At 45.5% G+C, this 26,043-nt stretch overlaps 1 protein-coding gene across 1 annotated transcript in view; it reads right to left on the bottom strand.

The window, feature by feature from the left end:
- Positions 1-266: 266 nt before the first annotated feature.
- ISM2 (isthmin 2) overlaps positions 267-26,043 on the bottom strand; it is a 67,435-nt gene continuing 41,658 nt past the window's right edge. The window contains exons 4-6 of the mRNA XM_069637918.1: positions 21,150-21,290; positions 16,538-16,615; positions 267-4,125 (exon numbers count right to left, since the gene is read on the bottom strand). Of these exons, the coding sequence (XP_069494019.1) occupies positions 3,608-4,125; positions 16,538-16,615; positions 21,150-21,290 (737 nt within the window). The 3' untranslated portion in view covers positions 267-3,607. The remainder of the gene's footprint in view (positions 4,126-16,537; positions 16,616-21,149; positions 21,291-26,043) is intronic.

Raw genomic sequence — 26,043 nt, 5'->3', positions numbered from 1 at the left:
TGGCTACCAAATAATGCAATGTCATGATAGAACAAACATGGCCGCCAAGTGATTTGCCGGAACAAGTGGTGAAACAAAAATGGCTGCCAATTCACTCAATGGAGGTCACAATACAGAGCTAGCTGCCCAACGCATCTAAAGCAGCCCTATTGTCAAAAACAAGGAGCAGAACTTACCTCCACCCCTCCCCACACAGTAGAAGAATCTGCTACCCAAGCATAGTTGCAATTTACATTTCTCAAGTCCACATATGACAGTGCAGCACATTACTTGTGTAAGTGATGCTTTTCAGCCTTTTTCTTTATTTCATTAGGCTCATTTGTGATCACAGGCAATAAATACTGCAGCAGGAGTAGGACAGAGGACATGGAATATAAACAGGAAGTGATCATAAAAATATGGGGGAACTTTAAAAATACAAAAAGCTTAATACTTAAAACTACCTATGCAGCATTACAAAAATATGGAGCGTCTGTGCTCAGATCCCTTTCAAATGTTCAAATACACAATTAAGGCGACAACGTCGTCCCACCAACATCATTTTAAATAAAGTGCCTCCATTAAGGTACATAAAGAGTAACAATACCTGGAAAGATTAGTGGGCATAAATCTCAAGCAACACAGACATGTGGGGGGTGGGGCGAGGAGGCTTTGCTCAGAAAACACTTGCTTTGACCAGAAGATTTCTGGGGAACTTTCTTGCGGGACACCTTGCAGTGAGCATCATAGACTGGGGGTAAAAGTACTAGCAAACCCCCCATACCTCCCCCAGACCAATTTCTCATCTGTACCCAACAGGGCTCAGTGAATCCTGAACGTGAAAAGCTAAACAGCTGGAATTCAGGTCCAGGACATGTGGATCTTTCAAGATGTTTGAACTCTCCATCCTGAATGGTCCTTTGGGAATGTTTGCTTCCAAATTTGTTTGGGAGGGGGAACTCTGAATTTTGAAGTTTCCAATATGCGCCCTGCCATATTATTCAAACATGAATAGCTATACGTTGGAGATCAATTGGCAGAGTGAGATTTTAAACCAAAAAACCCAGGGTGAAAAGAATAACCTCCCGCTCCCATATACGCCACTAAAAAGAGGGTGCATCGGTCTTGTCGCATTTGGTACATATGTGCTCAGGCTAAAGAGAATTGAGAGCATGTCTCGTGGGCAAAACTCAACAGAAGTAGTGGGGCTCACTTACAGAGAGGTTGTCCAACTCTAGGCCTAGAGGGCCGGAAACCTGATGGGTTTTCAGGATATCCCTCATTAATATTTGTGAGCAAAAATGTGCATACATTTAGAATCATTGCATGCAAATTTATCTCATGAATATCAATGAGGGTTATCCTGAAAATCCGACATGGATCTGGCCCTGGAGACCTGGAGTTGGACAACCCTAGGGCACTGTCATAAAAACGAACACCCAAAGTAATGTCACCCAAGCCAGATTTCCACGCATGGCTGGATGCACCCCAAATACATACTCAGTAGAATCGTCAGACAGATGCACCCCGTACATTTCATGTAACACAGAACCACATGCAAAGGCTCTCCCATAGACCTTGTGCGCCCACACGTTTTTACTCTCAGAAGTACACATTCACAGCCAAGAGCGCACACATAAGCTAATGTACACTTATGGATACAAACTCATTGAATTTGCGCGCGCGCGCACACACACACAAAATCAGATATGCACACTTGCATAGATACCCTCAGTGTCCACTTTATGCATGCTCCCACTTAATCACGAGTGCATACACAGACATTAAAGAGCTCACTCAGAGAAACACATTCAAACGCATGCACACTAACATACGAATGAACATCTGTAAGCCACTTCTCAAAAGCGATTGGTTACATGACCACATGAAATTGACATGTGTGCTTTTGCATGCGACCAAATGCGCAAATTGCATATGGTGACACGTTGAAACACACATGCCCACATGCGCATGGATTTCTCAAAATACGCATCTGCACATGCTAAATGGGAAGCTTATGAGCAGAGGCGTAGACAGGGTAGGGCCTAATCGGGGAAAGCCCACCCAAAATCTGTAAGTGCCCGCTCTGCACCACTGTGTGGGCATTTACAGATGTTAATGTCACTGCGGTGGGCCCAACTACATTAGCTTCAGGCCCCACTTGTTAGACAATCCTGGCTACACATCTGCTTAAGAGAAGTCTACGTCAAGGGTTGTTTACCCCGAATTACTGCAGGGATATTCGGCTTTGCCCATTGGCACTAGTTTACTCACCATCACCAGGGCAGTCGTGCCTGTCACCACATGACTGCCTCCTGCACCGACGTGAGAACCAGAGCGAAGGAATGTGTTACGTCAGGAATGGGCTCAACATAAACCTATCCTCTACAGCAAGAGGTAGACAGTGCTAACCAGGCTGGCCAGCCATCCGCCACATGGTGCAGGTCCCGCGTGCACATCTAGTACATGCCACAGGGCTGCACAGCTTCATGCAGCTTCAGGTGATTGTTCCCCAAGCATTATGAGCAAGACCTGGTAGCGTTTCCATCAACAACATGTACAAATTCAGTCTCATTTCCCCCCTGGAACAAATTATGGACCAATGACAGCAGGTATGATGATATGCGCGGGTGAGGGATTTGGGAGCTGGAGAAGGTGTGATCTGCCACCCCCCCCCACCAAAGATAATCTCTATTTCCATGAAATATGTGATGCTCACCAATCTGGAATTATTGAATGGCCCCCCATCTATGAAAAGGCTGTATTTTTCCAGTGGTATTTATTTGTGGGGACCCCTTATGACAGAGGTCTGCAACTTTTGGCTCTCCAGATGTTTTGGACTACAACTCCCATCAGCCCTAGCCAGCATATTCAATGATAAGGGATCATGGGAAGTGTAGGCCAAAACATCTGGAGTGCCACAGGTTACAGATCCCTGCCTTATGGCCACATATCCACCAGTGGGAGAAACTTTACCTCTGCCATTTATACACATCATTGGGACCATGCCTGCCCCGGGACGGGTGGTGCCTTTCTTCCCGACATCACTGCTTCTATATAAGTACATAAAAAAAAAAAATACGGTCCCATCTACAATGGTCTCCAATGGTATTTTTCCATTAATTCTAAACCAATAATCTGCATTCAGATGGATGATTGTTTCCTTAAAAAAGTTCACATTTTGTTGTAGCAGCTCCCGGTTCCTCCCCGGTGCCATCTAGTCTGTGGTCTGGCTGGAAGCCGCATGCCACCAGAAGATTCTTCACCACACCATTTGACTCTGTATAAGAGGTCTCAGTTCCGCTCAGAAATTCATTATGCAGTTCTTTTGCAGGCATGGCCATTGCCAGACCTGAACAAAGTGCCAGAAGACCAGGGCGAATCTAGAGTCCAAGAGGTGGCCAACTCTACCGATAACAAAAGGGTGGCCAACTCTATCGATAACATGGGTCCTTTCCCAAAACCAAATGCCCCGTTTGCAAACATGTGCTTCTGGAGTACTTGTCACCGACTCCGATGTGGCAGTGAAGCCGCCTTCGTAAACACGGGTTGGAAGACCGTGACCATTTACGCTCGTTACCTCGCGTTTCTGCTGTAGACCCCATTGCCGTGCAAAGACTTCACCACCTCAGTACTCTTTCGCTTCTTCGAGCTGAGAGAGGTACTCTTCTTCCACGGGACTTTCAGCACAGCCAAGCCCATTGTTGGGCGGGCGCACAGCATGGTACCGCGTCCAGTCCCCCTTACACAGAATCCAGGGCAGCATATCCACCTTGTAGTGGAGCTCTGGGGAAAATTCAGTGCTGATCAGGTTTGGGGCACCCGCCCCTTTGCCCCGGGTGATGAGCTTCAGCCTCTCATCGTAGCAGCAGTGCTGTGCTGCAAGAGTGGTGCTGTCCAGTGAGAGCATGGAGCGTATGCAGAACCGGGCGCTAGGCTTGTAGATGTCCAGACGCTCCTTAGGGCCACTGGCATCTCTCCAACGGAAAGGCCGTGCCTGCTTCTCGTCCGGGATGGTGACGGTGCTGTAGACTGCCTCCAAGGGGTAGGAGCAGGGGCAGGCAGGTAAATCTGTCAACACCTGGCTCAGGTATTTGGTCAGGAAGTCGCTCTTGCAGCTCAGCCACTTCTCACAGCTGTCCACATCTGTCGATAAAGGAAAAAGCTACAATTAATGAGATCACAGATTTGACATCACAGAGGTAGTCGCAACTCTGCCAAAGAGCTCCCCTGCACTTGCGAGTTCTCAATTTCACTGGGCCTAGTAAGATTGTTGTTTTTGTCCTCCCTTGTTCCCCTCCCATGCCTCGTCGCGCGCTGAAACACTTGTGTATGCACGCGGTACAAATAAAATATCATATCATATATCATATCAAAGATCTGCTGATATATTCATTACTCCAGAATGGTATACAGGTTTACCATTAGCTGGGTGGGGCTTATGCAAACACAGACCACAAGCAGGTATTCATGTTAACAGCACAAGGACAAGTCTAGCAGATGCCCACACAAGCAGCCATGTGGAGATGGTTTCTTTATGATTTCTTTTGGCAATCCCGGTGGCCACATGGTGGGGACTGGGGTCTAAGGTGGGCAGGGTTAGCACAGGAAATGGGCAAGAACCCCCTGGAAAAGTAATGGCAGTAATCATGGAGAGATAAGCGGGCAAGTGGCACTATAGGCATTGATCCCAAGAGGCTGTTCTGGTGGACGTTTTGCACAAGTCCACCAGCTTCCTGTTTTGTTCCGTCATTTGTTTTGCATTTCCATAGCACCGTTTAACATTGTTATGATTCCAAAGCGATCTGGGTTGAACACCCTCGGGGACTGCAGTCCAGTTCAGGGGAGAGAGTAGTGCAGTACAACGTGCATGGGTGCAAACTAGAAATTATATCGTGCCTACTATTGCTATGAATATATGTATATTGGCCTACGCCAAGCTGCTCACAAGCTGCTTATAAACTACATGTGAATAAACTCGCATTGCAAGGTCCTGACCTTAGAAACCATGTAAACTGTCATTTCGGGTCAAGCCGCCATTTTAGGTTTTCTTGCTCTATAAAGTCACCCTGTGAGCTAAAATGGTAGCCTATGTTATTCAGAACTGAACTCGATTGTCATGACCTCTGTACACCTAATGTATAACTTGCCTGCAGGCCACTTGTTAGGGTCATGAGCTGAGACCTTGTCCTTCTGCTGACCTGTGTGCAATGGATTACCTGTATCACCGAAACTGATCTATAATTGAATGAGAACACCTGCTTAACTATATTGTATAAATTAAGTCCCGCATTGTAATGTTAGGCCCAGAGCATACATTATTACCATTTCTTCTTGTTAATGTATAAACCTAAAATGAACTAGATTTGACCTGGCAAGGGACCCTGGAGCAGTAACTTATTTATGGAATGGTTAACCTGAAGAAAGGCTGGACAACAGGCTGGAGAAATGTATAAAAGCCTGACTGTTTCAATGAATATTTGCACTCACTGAGCACACCGAACCACGCCAGAGTTTGCTGTGTTGTACTGAGGGTCGATAGCTATCTGAATTTTGTTCTGTTCTTTTGTAACTGGATTCAGTATAAAATAAAGTGTTTTGTATGTTCCTTTGTAACCTGTGTTTGGTGTGTTTCCTTTTTGGTTACCCTGCCTCATATTATTTCCTTGTTTTCACAGTTGGCGCCCGGAATAGGGACCCTCAAGATTGATGCCGGATTATTGAAGGTTGACGCACGCTATCGGACCGGGATCCGATGGTGTGACATAACGGCCTGACTGAACGAGACGCGACACCTCAACAGCGCTGCACGATCCGTTCCCTGGACGATAGCCGTGTGGTCTGAGACGGCATCTTGACGAGGGTCAATTTTTTGAGGCGGGCAGATTTGCCGAAATCACCATACACAAGGTAAAATTCGTTAGGTAAGTCCTTTGTAAACCGATCGGTCCTCCTTAGGTCTGGTCAGGTGAGTCGTTACCCGACTCTTAATTCAACCCTGGCGCATTGTATCTGCAGACACAATTATTGACCAGGTAACACCGAGTATTTGAGAAATGCCTGGGAAATTGTCTAGCTGCTTTAGGGCATTATTCCGCAGCGATAGACAATCTTTGGAATTTAGCCGCCCGGCACCACAGCAGGGGTCACCGGCATGTACTATGTACTGTAAGCATGGCATTGGAAGTGTAGTATTTAATAAAATTTGGCACAGACAAACCAGACAAGCCTCGAATTTCAGTGGCCATTCAATGGTAGTTTTGAGATCCTTCGTATTGAATATTTAGAGTCAGTCTTGTTAAAAAAGAAGGCCAGACCTGCAGCATTTGATGTTTTGCAAAATTGGAAAAGAGAAGCGTTGCAGCAGCTTAAAAGTAGGGAAAAACATGTACGCCGTCATAAAACAAATGCTGAAAAGGCGTTGTTATATGATCAGGACAAACAGTCTGAGTCGGTTAGGAATATGGACAGGGCTTTCTCACTCGGTATTCAGAAAATCTATCCTTCTAAAGATCTTCATGTTTCTGATGAGTTTATCGACAAATTGTTAAATGAACGAAGGCCTGGTGCCTCTGCACCACCTCCGTATGTTCCTCTTCCTGCTGTTATTCCTGCTCTTTCTGCTCAACCTGTTGTTCCTATTCCTCCGGTTGTTGTTCCTCCTGCTCCTCTGCCTCTTCCCATTGCACCGGTAATAGTACCTCCATTGAATTTGCCTGCACCCTCACTCCCAAGTAGTTCTGTACCGCTTGTAGTTGATCAGGGTGCGGGGTCGAGGATTGTTACTCATAATACTGTTCCTACAGAAAAGAAACAGGATTTGTTTGCATGGGCTAAGCATTGTATGGAAAGAGATGATCGAGCTAATGTTCTTGCCACACTTTCTAATATGGATAATTTTCCTGAGAAAAATGTTTTCATTGAAGGTTTAGGGATTCATTTATGTGTAATGTGGGGTAAATTAAATAATGCAGACCTCCCACAAGGGTTGAGGGACCTGAATACTTTAGCGTTTTCAAGAGACACTGTGGAGAAGGTACATGAGCATGTTGAGAGGATATTTGAGTATAGAAAGGAGTTGGAAAGGTTACGGAATGAGGATGACAAAGAAGAAAGTATGTATGCACAGAAACGATTTCTTCCGTGTCGTAAATCGACATCTGAGGCGGCGCGAATTTGTACAAAAGATGCGATTAGATGGATTTCAGACATATCGATAACTCCAGTTGAGGTATATGACACATACAGTCAATATAGCTAGAAATGCAGAGGAAAGTGATACAGGTAATGGTAGAGTACCTGCAGGATGAATGTTTAAAGAGAAAGGTTAGTTGTCCCACAGAGTTATTGAGCATTTATAAGAGAGCTTTTTCACTTGACACTTCTTCAACTGCTTTAGCGCTCGACTTAGCTCTGTTGCTTAGTAAGCGTTCGGAGTTGCCTACATCTCAGTTGCCTATGAGAGAGGTTCCTCCGACATTTGTCCCAAAGGTTGAGATCCCTGCTAATGCTGCAGCAGGTACACCTGCTGTGGACATTCCTGCACATTATGTATCGCAGTTTGTTCACGTCCCGTTTTCACGACAGGAAGTGAATACTATTAGACAAACTATTCCTGACATTAGGAAAAATCCGACAGGGTTCTATAAAGAGATAGAGTCCGTTTTGCAGTCCTCAGTGTTTTACCCTAGGCAACATTGATTTGTTATTCCCTGTACTCCTGCCTGTAGATTTGTGGAAACAAGTTAGAACTATAGACGATGTACCAGGGTTGGGAGATACATGGGCTCACATAGTTAGGCTTGATGGGGAAAGGCCAGCTGGTGAGAGACCACCTCAGGTGATACTAACTTTGCCTGACAGAATCATTGCAAAACTGAAAACTATAATCCCCGAAAAGAGAATTATTTGGGACAAGCTTATGGCCTGTGTCCAGGGAAAATCTGAGGGTGCTACTGAGTTCTTTAATCGGTTCGAACAGGTATTCTCGGATTTCAGTGCACAACACTTAGGCACAGAGTCTGGGAAAAGATTATTTGTGGACAAATTTGTACGTGGATTGCTGCCTGACATCCAGTCACAAATTATGTCTTCTGAGAGCGCTTGGCAGGCAAAATCCCAACCAGAAGTACTGCACATGGCTCAGTACTACGAGAACCGTGTCAATAATGAAAAAGATAGAGTCGAGAAGAGAAAAGGTGATTTGAAGACTAAAGTATTGTTACAGCAAATTGTTAGAGGCCCCAGAGGGGGTAGTTCGCAGATTAGAGGTCAGTATGTTCCACAAGGGAATGTGCCCTTGGGTCCTGTGAATATTAACCAGTGTGCCTATTGTCGCCAGGAGGGTCATTGGCGTGCACAATTCCCCGTCCTTCGACAGAGGTCGAATAACACATTTGGAAATATGGGTAGACGATCCAGAGGTCGCCTGGGTGTAGGGGGCCCTGGTAGAGGCCAGTTTTCGCAGGATCCCCAACAACCTTTTTCACAGGATAATCAGACTTCGAGTGTGGATACTAGAAACATATTTGATCATCCTTCTGCTGCATATCTATCTGAAGAGCTTCCTTTTGATGATATTTTGTTTCGTTAGGATTGCCCGAAGCAGGGTTTGGAACCTACACCTATTCCCGTTAATCAGAAAGGTCCCTACGTTGAAATGGTAGTGGGAAATAGGAAACATCAATTTTTGATAGACACTGGAGCACAGAAGTGCTCCATTGATCATTCTCGGGTTCCAAACATTCCACTGTCAGGGCAAACCAATGTTTCTGTAGGGTTTTCTGGCACACCAGTTGTTTGTCCAGTTTCTTCACCGGTACCTATTTCTTTGGGTCCCTTTACGGACCACTGTCCATTTCTCTTGACTTCGAATTGTGGAGAGAATTTGCTGGGGTTGAATCTGTTGAAGGAATTAAATGCGGTAATTCATTGTTCTTCTGATGGAATGCGTTTGACGATTTCACCACAGCAATGTTCTGTTTTGCAATTCTTGACTAGACCTTTGCCGCCAGAATTCAGTAATGTACCAGAGTGTTTGTGGGCAGTTGATGACAATGATGTCGGTGTTTTGCAGATTGAGCCTGTTAAAATAGTTTTGAAACATGGAATTAAGCTACCCCATATTCCACAGTATAGGATCTCAGTTGAAGGCGAGCGAGCTTTGAAGAGCATTGTTTCCGATTTTGTGCATCGTGGGGTGATTGAGGAGATTGCAGGAAGTTTGTGCAATAGTCCGATTTTGCCCGTGTACAAAAAAGGTGATAATGCAATTCCATTTAGTTTTATAATTGATTTAAGTCGTCGCTCCGCAATTTCCGATTTTGCCTGATGTGACGACAATATTAACCATGATTCCAGCTACGGCTACTCACTTCAGTGTTGTGGACCTAAAGAATGCTTTCTTCAGTATTCCTATACATGAGGATAGTAGATACTTGTTTGCGTTCACCTTAGGGGGACGCTCATTCACATTTACTCGTGCACCTTAAGGTTATACTGAGAGTCCTAGTATTTATAGTAGGGCTTTGAAAGAGCAGCTTGATACCCTTGAATTGCCCCCTACTTGTACGTTGCTTCAATATGTTGATGATTTGCTTTTAGCCGCTGACTCTGAGAGCTCTTGTAAAGAGGGCACTGTGTTGTTGCTCATCCATCTAGCTAAGCATGGTCACAAAGCTCAGCTTAAAAAGTTTCAATATTGTTGCCAGGAGGTCGCCTATTGAGGCTATCTCCTGTCAAAGGAGGGAAGAAGATTGACACCTGAAAGAATAAAACACATTTCTGGCATGTCTGTCCCAAATACACAAAAGGAAGTTAGAGCCTTGATAGGTATGGCTTCTTACTGTAGGTTATGGATCCCAAACCTCTCACTAGTGATAAAACCGATGTTGGCCTTGACGAAGAAGGGTATTTCTTCGCCATTGCCATGGAATACGGAGCATCAACATTCATTCGAGTTGCTCAAGACTGCATTATGTTCGGCGCCAGTTTTGGGCACACCGAACTATGAGAAGGCCTTTGTGTTGTTTGTGCATGAATGTGATGGATGTGCTTTGGCTGTATTAACGCAGGAACATGGAGGGAAGAATAGGCCATGCGGTTACTACTCTTCCGCCCTTGATCCTGTTGCATGCGCTTTGCCAAGATGTTTTCGCGCTGTCGCTGCTGCTGCTGCGTCTGTAAAACAGAGTGAGGGAATGGTCCTAGGCCATGATTTAACCCTGATGGTGCCTCACTCTGTAGATATTCTATTGAACAAAACCCAAACGCAACACCTCACTTCCGCACGACTGACAAGATATGAATTAATCTTGCTTGCTCCCCACATTCAAATTAGGAGGTGCTGCGTTCTTAATCCGGTTGAACTCCTACCTTTCCCGCAAAATACTGTTTGCGGTGACGAAGAGTCACATGACTGCCTGTATACTACTGAACAAGATACAAAAGGCAGAGTTGATTTGAGGGACACTCCTTTGGATAACCCATAAGGGGAGCTGTTTTGTGATGGCTCCTGCTTCAAACTACTGTATGGTACATCCACAGCTGCTTATGCAGTCACTACATTAAGTACGGTTGTGGAGACCAAGAGAATTACGCATAACTCTGCGCAGGCCGCAGAGATTATAGCATTGACTCGAGCTTGTGAGCTTTCCGAAGGGCTAACAGTAAACATATATACTGATAGCCAGTATGCCTTTAGGGTGGCTCACAACTTTGGGAGACTTTGGTCAGAGAGAGGGTTTTTAACTTCGCATGGCACCAAGATCCAACATGGCTTCCTGATAGTACAATTGCTTTCAGCGCTTGCTCTCCCTAGTCAGTTAGCAATCATTAAGTGCGCAGCACATCGCAAGATTATAGATGATGTAGGGAAAGGGAATGCTTTCGCTGATCAAATAGCTAGACAAACTGCCTCTGATCTCTTCACAGAGATGTATGTTTCAAGGGAGACTGTAGATGCCTATGCAATGGATGAGGGTGTTGGGTCTGTACGGGATATCCAAGCCGATGCCACATTAGAAGAATCCAAGAGGTGGGCTGAGGGCTTGGGGAAACTCGATGATGATGGGTGTTGGGTGGACATGGTTGAAGGGAAATGGTTGCTTCCTAATGCCTATATAGTAATGATGGTTACCATGGCACAAGGTCCCACACATGTGTGCGCTCAACAGATCACGAGAATGTTAGAGAAAGTCTGGGTAAATTATAAGATTTCAAAAATTGCCCAGAATTATGTCCAAAATTGCATGATTTGCCTACAACACAATGTGGGAAAGGGGACAGCAACTCCAAGAGGTAGCTTTGGGCCTCCTTCTGTCCTGTTTGAAGTGATTCACTTTGACTTTATTGAAATACAGCGATGTAACAATCTAAAATATGTCCTTGTGGTCATTTGCGCCTTTAGTAAGTGGGTCGAGGCTTTCCCTGTTAAAGACGCTACAGCCATGACCACTGCAAAGACCATGTTAAAGCAATTCTTCCCACGGTTCGGTTTGCCGAGAGTTATCTTGTCGGATAATGGTCCGCATTTTATCGCTGCTGTAATTCTACAGATATGTACGGCAATGCAAATTGACAAACAATTCCATTCAGCCAGACATGCTCAGAGCGCCGGATTAGTGGAAAGACACAATGGTATCATAAAAAACAAGCTCGCTAAGACGTGTGCCGGCACCAAACTAAAATGGCCGGACGCCTTACCGATCGTGTTACTAGCCATGCGTACAACCCCTCAAACTAAGACTGGGCTCTCTCCATTTGAGGTGGTAATGGGGAGACCTGCCAATATCTGGGGTCTTCCGAAGCCTAGGGCATTGAGGAATGTAGAAAATGTATTGCTTTCAGACTATTTTAGCCAGTTGACTAAAAACCTGTATTTCATTTATCACCAGGTACGAGACGCTTTACCCGCGCAATACGAGGGCCCAGGCCACAGTATACAACCTGGAAGTTGGGTTTTGGTCAAATCCTTTGACCGATCTTCCTGCCTTGCACCTCGGTGGCGGAGCCCGTTCCAGGTCCTGCTGGTCACCCAAACAGCGGTGCGTGTCGCAGGCCGGAAGCATTGGATCCACGCGACGCATGTCAAGAAACTTCCTCACCCAGTGCCACACGTTACAGAAGAAACAGAACCCCTCGCTAACGCTGCAACCAATGATCCCAAAGCAGGGAGTAGCACTGAGAGTGCGTCAGAGAATCTTTCTGAGCCCGTGAGGCTTGGGGAAGCTGCCATTTTGTCTCCGCACTCTCCAAAAATTTTGCTCCCGGAAATTGCTGTTCCAACTTCACTTGCCTCTGATACGTTGCTTCCAACGGGAAGTGACGACATCTTGTTCTCGGATCAAACAATACCAGGCACAACAAGATACAACTTCCGGCCACAAAGATAGACATACGGCACGGTTCGGCTGTGCATTCAAGGAAGGAAAGGATCATCAAGGGCTTGCTTTTGCCCAAAAAGTTGAGGAAGGGGATTATGTTGGCTGTGGGGTTGTGGAAGGACTAAGAAGACGCGCAACCGTAGTGTCGCCAGCAGCAAACATTGAGGTGTCGTCAATTGAAAATCTACAATGCCTGCTACCGCCACCGCTGCGGCTCGTATTGGACTTATAAATAAGGGGGTGACCAACTCGGACAATGAACAATGTGCCTGGGCCCCGAAAACGTTTTGTTGTCTACTGGTGATAATCACGGGACTTTTAGTAACTGTTGGTTGTGGGTTTTGGTATTTGGAGAGAATGTACCCTTTGAATGATTTCCTACCTGTTGAAAATATAACTGTTGTTCCCACTCCTTCTGTGCAACTACATACCTTGTCACCTAGAGATCTTTTGCATAGACGGAATTATCAAAATAACACTCTACTTCTAATTATGAATGCTACCCATGCAATCTTTAACAGAACCAATTGTTGGATCTGCTCGCATTTACCGCAACATGGGTATAAGGGGCTAGGTTGGTATATTCACCCTTTACCTTTGACAACTGCTTGTTATGCTTCACTTAGAGCACTGTTCTTTGGCCGATGGAACGATAGCATCTCGGGGAACTTTGATGGCACTAATTTGAATAGTTTTGAGAAACGTGTTCTGACTCCGCTGGGATGCTCGCTTTTCGCAAATAGGAGTAAGCTCAATATTGCTTCTATTAGGCCTTCTGATAGACTGTCTCGTCCTTTCCAATCTTTGATTTCCTTTAAAATGGCTCCGATTGGCAATAAGGATGCCGTGCCTCCTTCTTATACTGTTAACCATAGCCCCGATTCAGTTTCTTTCTGCATACAGAGGAATGGCACCCGGTCAATGGGAGATTTTAAAGGTTGTGCCAACGTTGCAAATTTGACTGGGGAAGACAGACCTTTGTATGTAGGCGAACCTATCTATTTTGTTTGCGGTAATGTAGCATTTCCATGGTTGCCCAGGGATTGGCAGGGAACTTGTTATCTAGGAATCCTGTTACCTGGGGTGTTTATAGCAAGTACTGTAGAGGTTTCGAAGGCTCATCCACGGCGGGACGAGAATGGCGACACTCCAGCATAGGTTTTAGGAGATGTAGCGAAATCATTCCTTCCATTCTTTGGGCAGATAGCGAATTCCGAGGATATCATGAAACTAGCGAGAGTACTGGAGAGAACCATCAACCGGACCACAGATATACTCTATAATATGACTTTAGAGCAGAAAGCGATCAGATTGGTAGCGCTTCAGAACCGGATGACATTAGATGTCATTCTGGCTGAACGTGGTGGAGTATGTAAACTAGTGGGGTCCGCTTGCTGTGTTTTCGTACCGGATTCCTCCCCAACTATTTTTAAGGCAATACAGAATCTGCACATTCTTAGTTCAGAAGTGCATGTTCCCGAGGGAAATTGGGATCTTAGCGGTTGGTTCTGGGACTTCTTGCGGTCTTGGGGTTGGAAAGTGCTTTCAGTCTTGCTGATTATTTTGGGAATTCTGCTATTTCTTTATTGTTGTATCCAATGTCTACCAAGTATATGTTCAATGCTAGGGGGATGTTGCACTCAGGCGATAGGTACAATAGGACATAAAGTGTATGCCCCGGATAAAACCTCTAAGGAGTATGTACTGAAAGAGATCTTAGTAAAAGATCGAATGGCGATAGATATTTCTGACAGCTATTCAGGGTGTATGGACGATGACACATGGAGTTATTTGCAGGGAGATCAGAAGTAGTTTAGCACTTGGCATAGGCCAAAAGGAGGGTTTGTCAAACTAGAAATATATCGTGCCTCCTATTGCTATGAATATATGTATATTGGCCTACGCCAAGCTGCTAACAAGCTGCTTATAAACTACATGTGAATAAACTCGCATTGCAAGGCCCTGACCTTAGAAACCATGTAAACTGTCATTTTGGGTCAAGCCGCCATTTTAGGTTTTCTTGCTCTATAAAGTCACCATGTGAGCTAAAATGGTAGCCTATGTTATTCAGAACAGAACTCGATTGTCATGACCTCTGTACAGCTAATGTATAACTTGCCTGCAGGCCACTTGTTAGGGTCATGAGCTGAGACCTTGTCCTTCTGCTGACCTGTGTGCAATGGATTACCTGTATTCCCGAAACTGATCTATAATTGAATAAGAACACCTGCTTAACTATATTGTATAAATTAAGTCCCGCATTGTAATGTTAGGCCTAGAACATATATTATTACCATTTCTTCTTGTTAATGTATAAACCTAAGATGAACTAGATTTGACCTGGCAAGGGACCCTAGAGCAGTAACTTATTTATGGAATGGTTAACCTGAAGAAAGGCTGGACAACAGGCTGGAGAAATGTATAAAAGCCTGACTGTTTCAATGAATATTTGCACTCACTGAGCACACCGAACCACGCCGGACTTCGCTGTGCTGTACTGAGGGTCGATAGCTATCTGAAGTTTGTTCTGTTCTTTGGTAACTGGATTCAGTATAAAATAAAGTGCTTTGTATGTTCCTTTGTAACCTGTGTTTGGTGTGTTTCCTTTTTGGTTACCCTGCCTCATATTATTTCCTTGTTTTCACATGGGTACCCTCGGTATGTGTGCAGCCAGTGTGCAGTGGGTGACGTGTAGCTGCATACTAGCGTTAGCTGTGGGGCGGTGGCTATGTAAGGGCAGACAAATGTGTGCAGTAAGACCAATGGAAACGGTATCTGCATTCTTGCAGCGCTGGTGCTTGAGGGTGACTTTATGTGTGCAGCTAGGCCGGATTCGAGGGGTTTTAGCTGCGTTCTAAAGGCTGTTGAGGTGAAGGTGTCGGTGTGTAAGTATTTGTGCAGCTAGGCCTAATTATTCAGGGTGTGTAGCTGTGTTCACATTGTTTGTTGGTGCAGAGGCAAGAGTTAGCATAGTGGTGTGTTTGAGTATCTGTGTGTTTTCCAGGGGCACCTTGTTTCTGTTCAGCTTCCAGTCCCTGTCAAGTGCGTGGCATCTTCCATCTTGGTGGGTCACATTGTTTGGTGAAGATTGGTGGGTGGAGACAGGGAGGTCAGTTCCAAAAACTCATGTTCTTATTGCATATCTTCTAGCACTATCCTTGGTCGGCATTTTGTTACATTGGATCCCTGGTAGGTTTTCTACTTGGATGTACCTGGATAGATGGGATTATCAACAAATAAGTGCTGGGGCGTTTCTTGCTATAGTTCTTCATAAGGATTAGCAAGTGAGGCAGTTCCTGGTTAGATAGCATGGTGCATATTTGCCGAGCAGTGATTAAGTTCATAAGTGCTGAATTATTTAATTTATGTAAACATTTATAGCAGCGCACCAAACCCTCAGGCATCAGGGCGCTAGTTACAGTACTTGCGTATGACAATCTTCAAGAGGCAAGGATAAGCGCATGGTTACAGCAAGTAAGTAGTAAATGAACATATTTATTAGACAAAGCCACACCTCATGTTGTGGGGGGCTACATGGGTATCCATAAATGCAAAAGTTAAATCAGGTAGGTGCATAGCCTGGCATAGCCACGCCTCGAGATGCGGGGGGCTACCTCAGGTATCCATAAATGCAAAAGTCATATCGGGTAGGTGCATAGTCTGGCAGAGCCACGCCTCGAGTTGCAGGGGGCTACATCAGGTATCCATAAACGCAAAAGTCAAATCAGGTAGGTACATAGTCTGGCAGAGCCACGCCTCGAGTTGCGGGGGGTTACATCAGGCATCCATAAATGCAAAAGTCAAATCAGATAGGTACATAGTCTGGCAGAGCCACGCCTCGAGTTGCGAGGGGCTACATCAGGTATGCTTTGGAGCTGCTCCTCTCCCATTTAGTGGACGTTCTCTGCTGGGATCTGCCAAGTGGGCAATCCCCATCCATCACTACCAGTCTCCCTACGGGTAAGAAGGGTTTACTCACAATGATATGATAGGATATGATTGGTTATTTATAACGTGCTTAATACCCAGAGGTTTCTAAGGGCAGACCCGGGGATCGAACCTGGGTTGCTCCGTGTCGTCTTGCTTCCAAGGCAAGCACGTTGCCCCTGACCTATCCTCCCGAGACAACCAGGTCAGGACTAATTTTCAACAAGTACTGGGAGAAAACTACTAACCTGAGCTGAACACAGCCGTCGTATTCTCGTTCCCAAACGGTGTTTCCTCTGTGCCATAGTCCAGATCCCCTTCTGTACCTTCAGAAGACACAAATACCAAAAATCAAACCACATAGCTCAAAGGTTGCTCATACACATCCTACGTTGGCCAATAGTCAAGGGCAGGGGTCTACAACTTTTGGCTATTCCATGTTTTGGACTACAACTCTCATCTGTCCTACACAGAAGAATTATTGGTGAGGGATGAAGAGAGCTGTAGTTCAAAATATCTGTAGAGTCCAGGTTTCGTACCCCTGACCTAGGGTGTCTTCAGACAGAAACAAAGGCAGCAGACTCAAGTCACCATATGCACACACAGACCTCATATGTGAAGTCATGGGAAGCCATGTTACTACACCCACCCAGAAGAAACCGTGGTGCCATGATGGCCCATGTAAAAGTAACACAATTTAAAGCAATATAACTCGGCAACATGAAATAATGGAAATCACCAAGACATATATAGCACACATTCAACGTGCAACCTAGTACAGAATACAACAGCCGCAGCACTATGTAATACACAGCAGATGACACTGGGTAACAAACATGGCAGGCTACCAAACAGGAATACGAAGGATAAAGTGGTGTGATAAAATGAGCACCGCTTAGTACAGCAATGCATTGCAATTCATAAAATCATGTCATACATTGCACACAATACCATATACCAGTTATTACACACCTCAACCCAAAACACCCTGTCCTATTTAACAAATATATAACACATGCCATCACTAAATATACAACACTGTACCACATAACACATTCGAGCACCTAATAGGGAACACCATAATGAAACAAAAAAATAAAACGCATTACAAATGTAAGCATTTGACCTGCACACAAATAACACCCGGAATTTTGTTGTGTGCTTTATTAGCAATTTTTAACCATGATGAATGTGGCCATCCTGCAGCGAGTCCGAGCGACTATTGACAGTTTTTAGTTTGTGCCAAAATACATTCTATTTCAGACTGCAGTATTATATTAGCTGGTGTATGGTTGCTTTTGCCTATGGTCCATGTAGTCAACCAGTAAAGTTTTGTATATATATTTTAGGGAGTCCGGTCTACTTCTCCTGAAGAAGGGTGAAAGACAGCTGAAACGTGAGGACATATGGCAATCCTGACACACCATAAACTTGAGTAGACAAGGAGTCATTTTAAAGTGATGTTGAGTTATTTAGCTTATTTGTGTGTATCATTTCTGCCTGCATAATATTCTTGGACTACTTTTTTAAAAATTTGTATTGATTATGATGCAATCCTTGCTGAATGCTACTAGCTTCCCAGTGATCAAAATTAAACAGATAAAAACGATGATCTGTACATTATACATGAGATTATATAAGCCAGGGGTCTACAGCCTTTGTATCTCTAGATATTTTAGACTACAACTCCCATGGCCCCCCACCATTGATTATGATAGCTAGGGCTGATAGGAGTTGTAGTCCTAAACATAGAGACAAAGGTCCCTGGTATAAGCAATGAAAACTATGTTATGAGAGTATTGACATTGAAATACATTGAGTATTTAAAAATGTTGTTGCTACTTACTTTTTGAATAATTAGTCTTGATGATAAACTGTTAAAGGGTTTGTTAGCCTTTAATGGGTGTATCACTGTCTTTAGCAGGGGTCCTTTTGTTTAGATTTACCACATCTGGGCTAAGCTTTGGTGTCCGGACTAGTCATGTGAGCATCTCACACTTAGGAGGATTGTGACCAGGTCGCCTGCCTGGGTCTGGGCACATCTAGTTGGATGACCAACGAGGCACGGTACTGCCTTAGGCTAGGCCATGATTGGCCCAGAGATGTTACTGGAAGAATCTCCTGGTCACCCCCAATTAGCCCTTTCTCGTGGTAGGTGTTGGTCACAAGATGCCCAAGCGCACTGTCCCTTTAAAAGACAGACCACTTGCACGGGGGAATTTAAAAGCAATTATACCAGGTTTCCCCTGTCCTCGGACAAAAAACATTGATTTATTCAGTGATTTGATACAGTTAGTCAGATAGTCCTTCTAAAACAGAGGTTTGCAACCTGTGGATCTCCAGATGTTTTGGACTACAACTCCCATGATCCGCCGCCCTAACATCAGAGGCACTTAAAACATCTCTACAAGACTTGCACAGCACGCTTGCCTCGACAGGGCCCAGGCGGTCCATATGGAACGAATGATCAAAGTGAATCTTTCCCTGTCGCTCACTGTGGGAAGCAACACAAACAACAAAAAGCACATTGAATGTTTTGGCAGTGCTTGTGGCAAGGCCGTGGGTTCAAAGGATGCTGCACTCGTTCTTCTCCAGCGAAGACACACAGAGGGAAATGGTCCCTCATCATCAGTACAAAGTCCCAGACACTACAAGCCTAGGCTCAGAGCACATACACACCAGAGACATGTTGAAGGGAATCCTGGGACACACAGAGGGTGGACATAAAATCCAAAATGGCAGCTTAGTTTTAGGAAGGCTTGGCCCAACCTTAAAATCCCACATACACACAGGGAAATCAATTCAGAACAGCCAATCCCTGCCCTTCGGTTATTAACCTCACAGACACAGACCCCCCCCACAGGACGCCTACACTGGGAGAGAGGTTTCAGGGCTACACAATCCCAGGTTCTCAGGAAAGCTGTGTGGGTGGTTCAAGTAAGGCGTGTGACAGGAGCTGGAGCAGGTTGGGAAGAACAAACTTAATTGGCAGGAGGTTGGAAAGAAAAGATGATGTTTGTATGAGGTGGGAGGAAAGATTTTGGAAGAGGTTAATATGATATGATATGATATGATATGATATAGCATTTATAACGCACCTATACACAAGTGTAGTCACTGGGGACTAGAGAGGAAAAAGGTGGAAGGAGGAGAGTATGAGGAGGCGGGTGGAAGTGAATGTCAGGGTGAGGGTGGAGGTGGAAGGAGGAGAGTGTCAAAGGCGGTTGAAGGAGAGTATCAGAAGGCAGATGGAAGTGAATGTCAGGGTGAGGGTGGAGGTGGAAGGAGGAGAATGTCAAAGGTGGTTGGGGGAGAGTATTAAGAGGCGGGTGGAAGTGAATATCGGGGTGAGGGTGGAGGCGGAAGGAGGAGAATGTCAAAGGTGGTTGGGGGAGAGTATTAGGAGGTGGGTGGAAGTGAATGTCAGGGTGAGTGTGGAGGTGGAAGGAGGAGGAGAATGTCAGAGGATGTTGGAGGAGAGTATGAGGAGGCGGGTGGAAGTGAATGTCAGGGTGAGGGTGGACGTGAAAAGAGGAGAATGTCAAAGGTGGTTGGAGGAGAGTGATGAGGCGGGTGGAAGTGAATGTCAGGGTGAGGGTGGAGGTGAAAGGAGGAGAATGTCAAAGGTGGTTGGGGGAGAGTATTAGTAGGCAGGTGGAAGTGAATGTCAGGGTGAGAGTGGAGGTGGAAGGAAGAGGAGGAGAATGTCAGAGGATGTTGGGGGAGAGTATGAGGAGGCGGGTGGAAGTGAATGTCAGTGTGAGGGTGGAGGTGGAAGGAAGAGGAGGAGAATGTCAGAGGATGTTGGGGGGGGAGTATGAGGAGGCGGGTGGAAGTGAATGTCAGGGTGAGGGTGGAGGTGAAAGGAGGAGAATGTCAAAGGTGGTTGGGGGAGAGTATTAGGAGGTGGGTGGAAGTGAATGTCAAGGTGAGTGTGGAGGTGGAAGGAGGAGGAGAATGTCAGAGGATGTTGGAGGAGAGTATGAGGAGGCGGGTGGAAGTGAATGTCAGGGTGAGGGTGGAGGTGAAAGGAGGAGAATGTCAGAGGATGTTGGAGGAGAGTATGAGGAGGCGGGTGGAAGTGAATGTCAGGGTGAGGGTTGACGTGAAAAGAGGAGAATGTCAAAGGTGGTTGGAGGAGAGTGATGAGGCGGGTGGAAGTGAATGTCAGGGTGAGGGTGGAGGTGGAAGGAAGAGGAGGAGAATGTCAAAGGTGGTTGGAGGAGAGTCTGATGAGGCGGGTGGAAGTGAATATTGGGGTGAGGGTGGAGGCAGAAGGAGGAGAGTGTCAAAGGTGGTAGTAGAGGATCGTGAAGAGGAAGTGGTAGAGATGCTGACAGGTGCATCAAGAAGAAGACGAAGGAAAAGCAGCCTTGAAAGGGGACATCAGAAATTCAAAGAAAACCCAGCGCCTTGTGTTAGACTATACACTGTATGACATTCATTTATAAGTTAACAGTTGTTGTATTAAATCAAATTGTAATAAATAAATGTTTTCGGCAGAACCGGGGATATTTGCTTTCTTTCCCACTCCTGAAGGCAACTGTTATGGGTGTTGCAGTCTTTTGTCAGTGGATAGAAGGAACAGGTGAAGTGGAAGGGCCAAAACGGTCAGGGATTTATTACTAAGCATTGGGTGGCTTGTGAGGGTCCTCGGCATGGCCAACTCGATGCAAACCATTTCTAGGAGGTTTAGGAGGAGGCCTACACCGCCAGCAGCAGGCAGACACCAGACGGGTCTAAAAACAGCAACTTTGGTTACATCACGGGGAAGGGCGGGCAACCAGAGGACACTTGAGGACACTTGGCCTGTGGCTCCATGAAACCAAGCAACAGCCCTGGGCCTAGGTTGTCACTTACCGGGGCAGTGGGACGCATCGCAGGTCCTGGCCTCTGTGGCAGTGCAGGAGTAGCCGCAGGAACGTGTCCTTTTCTGGTTTCCCCTGCCGCAGGACACACTGCAAGGAGCCCAGGAACTCCATTCCGCCTCTCCTTCATAATCTGGAAAGAGTCAAAGGTAAGTCATCAGCGGGTTCCTGCAACCCCACAAGGGGCCAAGAAGCCGAAAAATTGCAAAGCAGGACCACAAGCCATTGTATGCGTTTTGACCTTTGGTGCACAAACATGCACAAATTCGGGTAGGTTCTGATAAACCCTCAAAAAAGGCTCAGATGATGTTTTTATTTGCTCTAGTTTTAAAAATGTCCAGGTCACCTTATTCTCAAAGGTGACCGGCACATTTTAATGTGGCTCGACAGCAGCGCCAAAGATGAGCTGGCCAGGCCTCTTGCATACATTAGTGTCAGGAGAGCTCCTGGAAGTTAATGCATCGCTGGATACCCAGGACTTTAAAGGGAAGTGCTACAGAAAGAGAAATGCAAAACACTATTGAAGGGCAATAGATAGACAGAGCACCAGAAATCAGTTCTGAGACCAAAATACAGAGAGGTCATCTTCAAACAGAAAAGCAAAATACAGAGAGGTCATCTTCAACCAGAAAAGCAATTCTGTTTCAAGGCATAGGCTGAAGGCTGCTTCCTGGACAAAAGCCCTTTCTCTCTGCTTTAAGATGTAATAATAACATAACAGGTGTACTTTCACAGCGCACGTTCACGCCCAGGGATTTCCGTTCACCAAAATGCCAGGGGTAGCGGAAGTGACATCACACAACCCTTGACCCCCTGATAACATCACAGGAAGTGATGTCATTTGAACCCATCCTAAAGTGACAGCACAGGAAGCGATGGCACATGACCTTTCACCCCTTGAGAAAACAGGAAGTGGCATCACATAGAATTTTCCTAAGTACGCTACCATAAATATGGTTACGATATCACTAGAAAGTGATATACATTACATACAAGAGTGGATCACCATATGTATTGTTAATATCAGTGCGTACAGGCCCATATTACCAAATTACTGTGAATGCAAGCAGACGTCCATGACCAAATGATAATGATGTATTATTATATAGCACTTACGCTTAAGCGCTTTATATAGTACAAATATACACCCAATATCACCCAACCTGTGTTGATACTCATTTATCGACCCCAGAAGGATGAACGGCTGAGTTGAGGTATTTAAGAACACACTAAATCAGTGACTCACCCCCTGAAGTGTGCCTGACATAAACCTTCAATGAGTCTAGCAATTATTGTATAGAATTCCAGAAAGAAATGTTTTTATTATTACTATTCTTTCTTATTTAGGGTCACTGCTGAAAGTGTTACACTTGTGGAACCCCTTGTTTTTTTAAGAGGTCTGAACAAAAAAGTCAGCCACTCCAGAAACAAAGAGCCACATGGCACTGGCCACAGCTCAGGAGCATTCATTTAAAAAAAAAAAATGTTTGTAATGTCTTTTTTCAGGGGTAGCAAGGGAGACATCAGAGGTCGCAACTGCAACCCCTGGTGATCCCCATATTACGTCCCTGTTCACCCCCAGGGGGGCATCTTGGTGCTATTGACAGATAACAGATGTTTATTGTTACCCAACTTAATGGTACTCATTTTATGGACCACAAGAGGATGAAGGGCTGAGTGGACCTGCCAGGATTCAAACCTGTGACCACGAGGTCAAACACAGGCCCCTGTAGAGGATGCATTAGTCCACTGAGCTACAGTCCCGGCCCCCCATAATGAGATGGAGCTGAGGCTTCCACTACACTGCAAGTAAAGGTAACATGGGAGGCCCCCATTCCCCTTCTGGGAAATTGTTAGATTCGTGGACTCATGTGAAGACTTCTATCCAACCAATCACCCGCCTGCATAACTCTAAACTACCATTCAAACTACTAAACCCACTCGGACCACTCAGACTTTTGAATTCTCTTATCAATGAGTAGGAGCCTCACTCCAACCACCCCACTGGACAATGAAGCTCACTCAGGCACAAACCAGTGCACCAACCGCCCAGACCATGGAACTGGGATTGACTCCCACCATCCAACATTGAGACAATGGATTTAATTTACACCAGCTACCCTGACTGCTGCGCTTACATGCGCTACCCATCTGGCGTGACTTACCCCCAGCCACCAAGACTAGGCTTCTTCTTGCCAGACGTCAGCCTTTGGAATTGACTTGCAATGCCCAGGTGGTAGATCTTATTCCCACTGCCCCAGGTTGTGAGCTTTACTGCCCCCACCCAGCTTGTGGGGCAAATTCCCAGAAAAAAAGGGGCTCACTCCCTGGGATGCATCAACTTAGAGGACACCAGTGGTCCATGGATGAATATCGGGTTCTAAACCATCAATCAACCCCACACCTCTAGTACACCAGAAGGGATCTGAACAGATTGGAAGGATCTATGTCCTGCGACCTTCAGAGGTCCGACGGCCGAAAATATTTTTTCAATACCCTTTAGACCACATACATATGCGGGGGAAAACCCCAGCACCCCCCATACTTGTATTATATCCTAGGTGTGCCTACACCTTTAAGTTGTGCCAATATCAGTTGATCTCCTATAAAATATATCCATCTCTTGTAAATAGGGATTCCAGTTGAAGTTTGTGCCTAAAGTATTTATTTGTGTTTTAGGCCTTAGGATGACACATGTTTCAGCATATGGGCTTTGCCTTTTTCAAATCCGGGCTATCATTGTTCCCTACAAAGAAAAATAAAAATAAAAACAAATACAGAATTTGTATGATTTCATTACACATGTCAAATAAAGCAACAGTGATTCTCAACATATAACACCTTGTGCGCTTTTGTAACCCAATGTGATTCCATGAAAACAAAGATAGGAAACCACGTAGTGATGAATTGTGAGGTTCCTGTGTAGCTACAGAATAGACCTGAGGGGGAGGTGGTTTGGGTGGCGGGGTATGGCGGAGGAGAACAAGCTTTTAAGAATGCTATTAACATTGGTGTGCCTGCACATACTGTGTGTGCCGAGTTATTAGGCTTTCCGGCTATTGGTGCAGTAGCCGCCACTTTTTAAAAAACAGGTTTATGTAAAGAGTCTTACCCTTTTAATGATAGTGTCCAATCTAAGTGACTTCGTCGTGCAGATGTTAAATTTCAAGGGCTCAATCCCTCCTAAGTCAAAAATAAACATCATAATGAAAATCCTGACAGTTGTTTGTGAAACATTATAGCACCATAGTACTCAATTATTTCACAAGCTCTGTTCCTCCTAAGTCTGATTTAAACACTACATGGCAACTTTTTTAGGGTATTGGTGAGGCACAATACCAAAAGGTTTCTCATATACTGGTATTTGTCATCTCTTTGTGTATTTGTTTTAACAGAAAATAGGTCGAATCTCTGAAATTTTGATTGAATATTCTACAATGCTAAATTTTCCTTGGCGGTCCGTGTGCTTGCGTGACCATGCAGAATCTAACTGTTTGTCATCACGGGAAAGTTGGAAATAATTCTTTGTTTTTGGTTAGGAGTATTTGCTAGTTCTGACATCAAACGCAATGTGAGCATGCATCGTTGCATGTTCTTGAAAAAAGAGTTTTAAGATGATAAATGCCCCCGTTCTAGGGTGGGCTTGCCACGAGTTTTAAGCTGATAAATGCCCCCGTTCTAGGGTGGGCTTGCCACGAGTTTTAAGCTGATAAATGCCCCCGTTCTAGGGTGGGCTTGCCACGAGTTTTAAGCTGATAAATGCCCCCGTTCTAGGGTGGGCTTGCCACGAGTTTTAAGCTGATAAATGCCCCCGTTCTAGGGTGGGCTTGCCACGAGTTTTAAGCTGATAAATGCCCCCGTTCTAGGGTGGGCTTGCCACGAGTTTTAAGCTGATAAATGCCCCCGTTCTAGGGTGGGCTTGCCACGAGTTTTAAGCTGATAAATGCCCCCGTTCTAGGGTGGGCTTGCCACGAGTTTTAAGCTGATAAATGCCCCCGTTCTAGGGTGGGCTTGCCACGAGTTTTAAGCTGATAAATGCCCCCGTTCTAGGGTGGGCTTGCCACGAGTTTTAAGCTGATAAATGCCCCCGTTCTAGGGTGGGCTTGCCACGAGTTTTAAGCTGATAAATGCCCCCGTTCTAGGGTGGGCTTGCCACGAGTTTTAAGCTGATAAATGCCCCCGTTCTAGGGTGGGCTTGCCACGAGTTTTAAGCTGATAAATGCCCCCGTTCTAGGGTGGGCTTGCCACGAGTTTTAAGCTGATAAATGCCCCCGTTCTAGGGTGGGCTTGCAGTGAGTTTTAAGCTGATAAATGCCCCCGTCCTAGGGTGGGCTTGCCACGAGTTTTAAGCTGATAAATGCCCCCGTCCTAGGGTGGGCTTGCAGTGAGTTTTAAGCTGATAAATGCCCCCGTTCTAGGGTGGGCTTGCCACGAGTTTTAAGCTGATAAATGCCCCCGTTCTAGGGTGGGCTTGCAGTGAGTTTTAAGCTGATAAATGCCCCCGTCCTAGGGTGGGCTTGCCACGAGTTTTAAGCTGATAAATGCCCCCGTCCTAGGGTGGGCTTGCAGTGAGTTTTAAGCTGATAAATGCCCCCGTTCTAGGGTGGGCTTGCAGTGAGTTTTAAGCTGATAAATGCCCCCGTCCTAGGGTGGGCTTGCCACGAGTTTTAAGCTGATAAATGCCCCCGTCCTAGGGTGGGCTTGCAGTGAGTTTTAAGCTGATAAATGCCCCCGTTCTAGGGTGGGCTTGCCACGAGTTTTAAGCTGATAAATGCCCCCGTTCTAGGGTGGGCTTGCAGTGAGTTTTAAGCTGATAAATGCCCCCGTCCTAGGGTGGGCTTGCCACGAGTTTTAAGCTGATAAATGCCCCCGTCCTAGGGTGGGCT

This window comes from Ambystoma mexicanum, chromosome 14, assembly GCF_040938575.1.
Source record: "Ambystoma mexicanum isolate Mex_15411 chromosome 14, UKY_AmexF1_1, whole genome shotgun sequence".
Classification (NCBI taxonomy): Eukaryota; Metazoa; Chordata; class Amphibia; order Caudata; family Ambystomatidae; genus Ambystoma; species Ambystoma mexicanum.
Note: the sequence above shows the minus strand (reverse complement) of the source record. Positions and strands in the feature narration are given on the sequence as shown.